Source organism: Stylophora pistillata, chromosome 5 (assembly GCF_964205215.1).
Source record: "Stylophora pistillata chromosome 5, jaStyPist1.2, whole genome shotgun sequence".
NCBI classification, from domain to species: domain Eukaryota; kingdom Metazoa; phylum Cnidaria; class Anthozoa; order Scleractinia; family Pocilloporidae; genus Stylophora; species Stylophora pistillata.
This window is the reverse complement of record NC_142523.1, coordinates 24,081,620-24,089,119: the sequence shown is the minus strand read 5'-3', so window position 1 is coordinate 24,089,119 and position 7,500 is coordinate 24,081,620. Positions and strand designations below refer to the sequence as shown.

The window sequence follows — 7,500 nt, the reverse complement described above, 5'->3', positions numbered from 1 at the left end:
TAGATCTTATTTTTCTCGGAATATCCAAGATCTCGCGTTTTTAAGTCCTTGAGCTGCTTTCTTGCACGGTAGAAATTATCTTTGACGTCACGCCTAGTAAATTTGACGATAATAGCTGGCGGTCCAGGCTTGCCTCTGTGTTTTTGACTTTGAGGCATTCGATGGCTTACTGAAATGTCATTTTGAGTAATATCCATTCCCAGTAGTTTACTGACATCCGTCACAACATTATTAGTTTGCTCTTCAGATGGAGTAGCACCGGCAGGGATTCCTCGGATTTCTACACACTCTCTACGAGTGTACTGCTCCAGATCATTGTTCGCTCTCGTAATTGATTCCAGTGAACTTTCAATGCTGCGAGTTGGTGCCTTCAAGATCTTATTCTTATCGTGCAAAATCTTATTCTCATCTTTCAAAGCCTTTCTTTCCTCCTTTGAGCTCTTCATCATCTCTAGCAATTCGTCATACTACGCATTCACAAATTCGAGAAAACTCATCGCCTCTTTAACTGATTTTTTTAACTCGGAGATTGTCGAGTTAAGTGGATTGAGTTTCTCGTCTAAAATTTTGGTATTTTGGTCGCAATTAATAGCCGGCATACTGGTAGATACTCACAATATTAAACAGATACAATATATCACACGCTACAGAGCACTAGACTCAAATTTCATTTGAGTTGAAGCTAGGAACTTGCTTTTTGGTATTTGTCTTATAGGTCATCAAGTGTAAGACTTGTGGGTCAACCGCGTCACGTTTTGAGGAATAATTGTTTGCTAAATACACTAGCAGAAATTAGAAACATTTCTCAAACACTTATCAAGATAAGTTAACGTTGAAAAATTTCTTGAAAGCGCTTGCCTTTGATATTTTGTCTTGACAACAGTCTGATGAATTAACGAGTTTTCTACTTGTCAAATGATTCATGGTTAGTCGAGCGAAGATCGTCTTTGAGAAGCATTTCCAAGTAAAGTATCTAAGGAATGAAAGGGTTTGAAATGTTATATCATTGTCACCTACCCTACCAAATGCAATTCTCCAAAGGAAAAGGAAAATTTATTAATGGTGAAATTTCGACGTTAACCATCAAAGGTTTAGTTTAGTTTAGTTTTAGTTTATTTAGCTTCGCCAACCGGCAGGGCATTTCCAAGAAAAGTATTTCGAAGAAAAGTATCTAAGGAAGGAAAGGGTTTGAAATGTTATATCATTGTCACTTACCCTACCAAATGCAATTCTCCAAAGGAAAAGGAAAAGGAAAATTTATTAATGGTGAAATTTCGACGTTAACTATCAAAGGTTTAGTTTAGTTTAGTTTTAGTTTATTTAGCTTCGCCAACCGGCTGGGACACCGCAACAGCTTGCGCCAATTACTGCGGGCCCAATAAACCCACCCATCCCACCCCAGGGGAGGACATCCATCACACAGTAATCTCGTGTGTGGGAAATTAACCTCTCCTACCCCAACCCTGCAGGAGACGGGACCTCAATTTATTCGTCCCTTGCCGAGAAGACTAGTATATCTAACCATTTCTTGATATTATAGAAAGGTAGCAAATTCTTCTCAATTATTTTAAGACCTTGAGTGTTGGTCCGGCCGGGGCACGAACCCTCGACCTCCCGCACAACAGTCCAGCGCACTATCCGTTGGGCTAACTGGGCGGCGGTTAAAGGTGACTTCCTTGCATAATAAGGATCTTGGAGAAGCTACACCTATGCAAATCGATTGTCGTAAACGAAAATCAGAAAATTCAGCTCTTAATTCCTAGCATGCGGTTTCAAAGTTCTGACTGATGTAATTTATTGACAAGAACATGTTCTAAAACATCAGATTTACAAGGGAAATGGACCAATCATAAATTCATGGCAAAAGCAGAACATTTTTTTACTTCATCATCTGTGTTTTACCTCTAAGAAATCTACAGCAGGGACCTACTTGAGAATATCAGCAACGTATGATAGTCTAAGTGAAATGCGAATAAACGAACAAATATTTCACACAACAATATAATTTAAAAATTGTAGATCGTTCAGTGTGAAGCGTAAATCGCCACTTTTATTTCACACGATTGACGTTTTAACAAATAAAGAAGCCTCAAAGCTCTGTTCTGTTGTAACGGCACACAGGAAGCCGCTAGAACACTAAGGAAATGCAGGCGGAAAACGAGATATCGTCGACTGTTTTTCCCTACTTCTTGCAGCTCGGCATGTTTACAAACTTTTGTTTGCTTTTCATTTTGCTGCTTGTTGGCTTGGAATTTTCATCGGTGACTTGTTGCGAAATTTCATTTTCTATATATTTCGGTTTAACATTTTCCTGTTACCTACAGTTTGTTCTGTAAGAGTTGAACAACTTGTTTTTCGATATTCGTCTTAATGGTCATCAAGTGTAAGACTTGTGAGTCAAGTGCGTCACTTTTTGAGGAATAATTGTTTGCTAAACACACAAGGAGAAATCAGAAACATTTCTCAAACAGTTATCATGATGACTTAACGTTGTCGGTAAAATTTCCTGAAAGCGCTCGCCTTTAATATTTTCTCTTGACAGTAGTCTGACGAGTTACACGACTTTTTTTTTAATCAAGCAATTCACGGCTAGTCGAGCGAAGATCTTCTTTGAGGAGCATCTCCAAGAAAAGTATCCACGGAATTCAAAGGGTTGGAAATGTTACATTCTCGTCACCTTCCCTACCAAATGCAATTCCCCAAAGGAGAGGGAAAATAAAAACGTTTTTATCAAAGGTCAAATTTCGACATTAACTATCAAAGGTGACCTCCCCGCATAACACGGATATTGGAGAGGTTACACGTATGCAAATCGACTGTCGTAAATGAAAATTCGGAAAACTCAGCTCTTAATTTCTAGCGCGCATGCGGTTTCAAAGTTCTGTCTGACGTAATTTATCGACAAGAACATAATGCTCTAAAACATTGAAGGGGCCAGACTGTGGACTGGGCGCACTGTTGAAGAGACAGTTGCAATTGAGGAGGAATATGATATGCTTTTACTCTTTTATTAAATTATGCAAGTCAACTCTATGGCGTCAAGAGTCAGATGTTTCTCGGACTATACTACAAATCAGCTTCAAATATTAAAAAAAAGAATTTTCTCTGGCAAAGTAAGCCCTCGATATATTCAATATGTGGTCTTAAATCTTAGAGATTAACGTAAAATCAACAGTATATTTCTCATACAGGTGACTTGTATTTGTTTCAATGAGAGCTCTTAAACTAGATATCGATAAAGAAATAATTAGTACATCACAAAGAGATCCACCACCGAAGGTCTTCAGAGTCTAAGGCTGAGTGTTAAGTTTGTGCATCAACTGATTTTTTCTTGCATGAGGACTGTTCTGTTGTAAACCAACGGCGTCTTCTGAAGAGAAACCTTCTACATTCTTGCTTTATGTCCCTTTTGAACAAAGCATAAGCTATAGGGTTTAGTCCAGAGTTGATAACTAGTAGAGGTACTTTGTAATAAATATCTTTACATGAATGACCAGTTAAATGCAATAAACTGCAACGCATAAATATTCTGTAACATATAAGAAACACACGCGTTACGAAAGCCACCCCTTTTACCGCTGACGTGTTCTGAGTTTTTACTTTAGCAACCCGTTTGTTAAGCTGCAGTTGCTTCGTTGAACTGCAATCTCTAGAGTTCTTGTAAACAACATGAAACATGGATGCAAGGCAAAAGATTAATATTACGCACAAGAATACTTCGAAAAGCAAATACAAATAGCCGCTGATGGTCATGAAACGATCGACTGAAATGAATCTAATCAAAAATACAGTAAGAGTGAAAAGAAAAGGTATTCCCCATGATGTAAGAACCACACTGAATGACTCGGCGGCGCTTCATAAAAGTCAAGTATTTCAAAGGCTTCACCACAGCGATATAGCGTTCTAATACTAAACTAAACAGGTTTGATCCAGCCGCGTAAATGAAAAACACTCTTACGTGAGTCAAGAGTAATAATGCTTTTCCATCTGAGATGCACTCATTTACTATGTTGCAGAGTGAACGTAAAGGAGCAGCAATCGTCCCGACACAAAAATGAGCCATTGCCAACGACACGATGAATGTGTTGGTTTTCGTGCGAAGCTGACGTTTACTGCAGACGAGGAAGATGACAAATCCATTTACAACCATCGTGAGGATAGAAAGGAACCACCTGAGAACCTAAACCCACTTTTCCATTGAATTTCTTCTTAAAAGATGTTTTGAACTTTTCAATTGCCTCCTCCGGTCAAGCGAAGAGTGTTCCTAGAAGTTTTAAGGATGAAAATTGTGTTTATAGAGAGGTTTTACAAAACCATCTGGCCCTGTCTACACTTAAATGTTGATTGTAACAATCAAGGCTGCAAACATCCGTCACTCTGTGAGAAGCTTTGCGCACAAAGTTTGACGCCTGTTTATTACTATCAAGAAGTATTTATCATCAGTATTTGGAGGTGAATTGATGGAAATTAGCCTTCTATTTTCCTCCTACTAAAAGACATTTCAAATAACGAGACTTTCAAGTTCATTTAACAATCGGTGTTATGCCGAAATGGCCCACTTTTACTATCGATTGATTGACGTTACAGCATAATTTCTTATCGAATTTGACACGTTTTTAAATAATATTCCCTTTTCTAATGACTGAATTTTTAATCAACCAACTAGTACCCTATGATCTCTACTTTAGGAGCCAGCCGACAAAGCCAAAATCCTAACAGTTTCCTCGACAAAAGTCCAATAAACTGAACGACTTTTATGCTCATTAAGTTTCAGAAGGCAAGAACAGTTTCCATGGAATGAAAAAGGCTAACCTCTACACCAAGAACTTGAAATTTTCCAAAGGAAAGCGGAAAACGCTTTTTTTTATTAACCCGTTATTTCACGGGTAGTAATGAATAACGTGGAACCTCGATTTAACAAACCTCTATACAACGAAGTCCTCGGTATAACGAACGATACTTCAGTTTCAGCACGGCTAAAGTGGCAGTAAAATATATGCCACAGTACCTCGATATAACGAACCCTCGATATAACAAACCAATTTCCCCAGTTCCTTGGCGCGTCGTTAGTGCTCGACGATACCACAAAGTATATTTGACATCCTCTAATCGTTATCTTTTCGATTAAGTTTATCCCAGGACTTATTTTGGATTGTTTTCTTTGTCACAAAAAGGTTTTCAGAAGTAGTTGCCATAAGAATTCATATTAGTGCATACATAAAATGTTTTTAGAACCAACTGCTTCGACTCACATGTACAACTCTTACTTTGTTTCATATTTCCAAGTTCCTCTGTTAAGGTGTTTATGATGATCTTTAAGTTAAAGAGTAATTTCTTCATTGCTCCCTCTTTCTGTCGACTAACAGCCTACGATCTAAATGTTATGAGCCAGCCGAGAAACCAAAACCTTGCAACCTTCTTTTATAGAGGCTGAGGAAATAAAGAAAGTTTACAAGTATATTTTAGGTTGCCGTCTTGTGCGCACTAATCTACATAATCATCTTTTCCTTAACAGGTGCGTCGCTTTCCATGGAACAATTGTTTGCTAAACAAACTAACAGAAACTAAAAAGCTATCACGAAGACTCACCAAGAAAACTTAACGTTGTACAATTTTGTTAAAGCGCTCGCCTTAAACAGTTTATCTTGACACTAGTCCGCTGAATTACCCGACTTCAATACTTGTCAAGTAATTTACTGTTAGTCGAGAGAAGATCTTCTTTGACGAGCATTTCCAAGAAAAGTTTCCATGAAATGAGAAAGGGTTGACATCGCTTTATCATTGTCAGCCACCCTACCAAATTAAAGTTGTCCATAGGAAAGGGAAAATCGAAAGTATTTAGCATGGCTTTTATACTTGTTTCCCAGTTTTTCAGAGTTAGAACTGACATCGTTCATCAACGAGAACTCGATAATGCTCTAAAACGTTGAAGGAACAAAGTGTGAACTGGAGGGCTGTCGCAGAAACACAGAAATTTTGAGGAGAAAAAGGATATGTTTTGACTCTTTTATTGAAATATACGACACAAGTTCATAGTTTTAAGAACCAGATGTTTTTAGACTGAAATGTAAGCTTCAATAATCTATTAAAAAAATTATCTCCAGCAAAGAACGGTCTCGACATGTTCAATAAAAAGGTCTTAATTCTTGAAGGTAAATGTACTATCATACTGACTAAAATTCTTTGACAGGTGACTTATGTCTGTTTCAATGGAAGCTTTTAAACTAAATAGTAATTTTAAAGATAAGAATTGCTATATCACAGACAGATCCATTACCGGAGGAACTTTCCTGTTGTATATCAACGACGCCTTTTGAAGAGAAGCCTTTTACATTCTATTCTAAAATACACAACCTAAGCTCACAGTTTTAAGAAGCAGATGTTTCTTATAGATCGTAATGTAAATCACCTTGAAATTTTTTTCCCCTAGCCTTGATTAATAGAATATGTGGTTTTAAATCTTAGAGATAAATGTAATACTTAAATGTATGACTTCTTTTTTTTTTTATTTCAATGGAAGCATTTAAACTAGATATCAAGTCGATAAGAATTAATACATCACAGATAGATCCATAACCGGATGTCCTCGGGAACTAAAGGAAGTGTTAAGTTGCTACATCAACTGAAGTTTTTGTTGCTCAGGAACTTTCCTGTGGTGAATCAACGACGCCTTTTGATGAGAAGCCTCTTACATTCTCGCTTTATATCCCTTTTGAAGAAAGCATAAGCAATAGGTGTTTATTTCAGAGTTAACAACTTGTAGAGAAACTTTGTAATGAAAATCGTTACCACAGCGATTACCAGTTAATGATGAGGCTCAGGAATATGATACCAACAGACACCAAGCTGAAGTTGTTTAAGGCAGCCATTCTTCCGTATTTAACATACAGCCATCTTGTCTGGCATTTTTGTAGGGCGAGTGATACTAGAAAATTGGAACGTATTCAAGAAAGGGCACTTAGGGCAGTTTACTGTGATAAGGGGAGTAGTTATGATAAATTATTAGACATGGCTAACCTAAGTACACTGCAGAACAGAAGACTACAGGATATAGCCATTCTTATGTATAAGGTAAAGAACAATTTATCTCCTAATTACATATGTAGCCTTTTTCAAATTCCACAACTTAGGTACACACTGCGTAATAATGATTTTGGTATACCTAGATTTAATACTGTCACTTTTGGAAAACATTCGCTTAGATATATGGGACCCAAAATATGGGCAATTGTACCAAGAAATGTAAGAGAACTGACATCCATATCATCTTTTAAATGTAACATACGTAGAATAGACCTTGTTTCTAAATTGACTGATAGTAAATGTGAAAACTGCCTTTTATGTAAGACTTAGGTTAGATTTTAAATTGTACATATATATTGTTTTATTTTTAAATTTCTTAAATTTTTAGGTAGTATTTAGTGTCCCCAGTTAGTGGTTGTATAACTGCTATTTTAGATTTGACACATAAATAAAGGTTGTTGTTGTTGTTGTTGTTAC

General features: G+C 37.0%; 1 protein-coding gene and 1 long non-coding RNA gene across 2 annotated transcripts in view; both read right to left on the bottom strand.

The window, feature by feature from the left end:
* Nucleotides 1–449, bottom strand: part of LOC148730937 (uncharacterized) — a 633-nt gene extending 184 nt beyond the window's left edge. The window contains exon 1 of the mRNA XM_088761871.1: nt 1–449. This exon is cut by the window's left edge and continues 184 nt beyond it. Within this exon, the coding sequence (XP_088617997.1) occupies nt 1–449 (449 nt within the window).
* Nucleotides 450–2,992: 2,543 nt separating this feature from the next.
* Nucleotides 2,993–4,554, bottom strand: LOC148730936 (uncharacterized). The gene is made up of 2 exons (XR_016002096.1): nt 3,959–4,554; nt 2,993–3,406 (listed from the first exon to the last, which is right to left on the bottom strand). It is a non-coding gene; the product is annotated as an uncharacterized LOC148730936 (long non-coding RNA).
* Between the last annotated feature and the right edge of the window lie 2,946 nt (nt 4,555–7,500).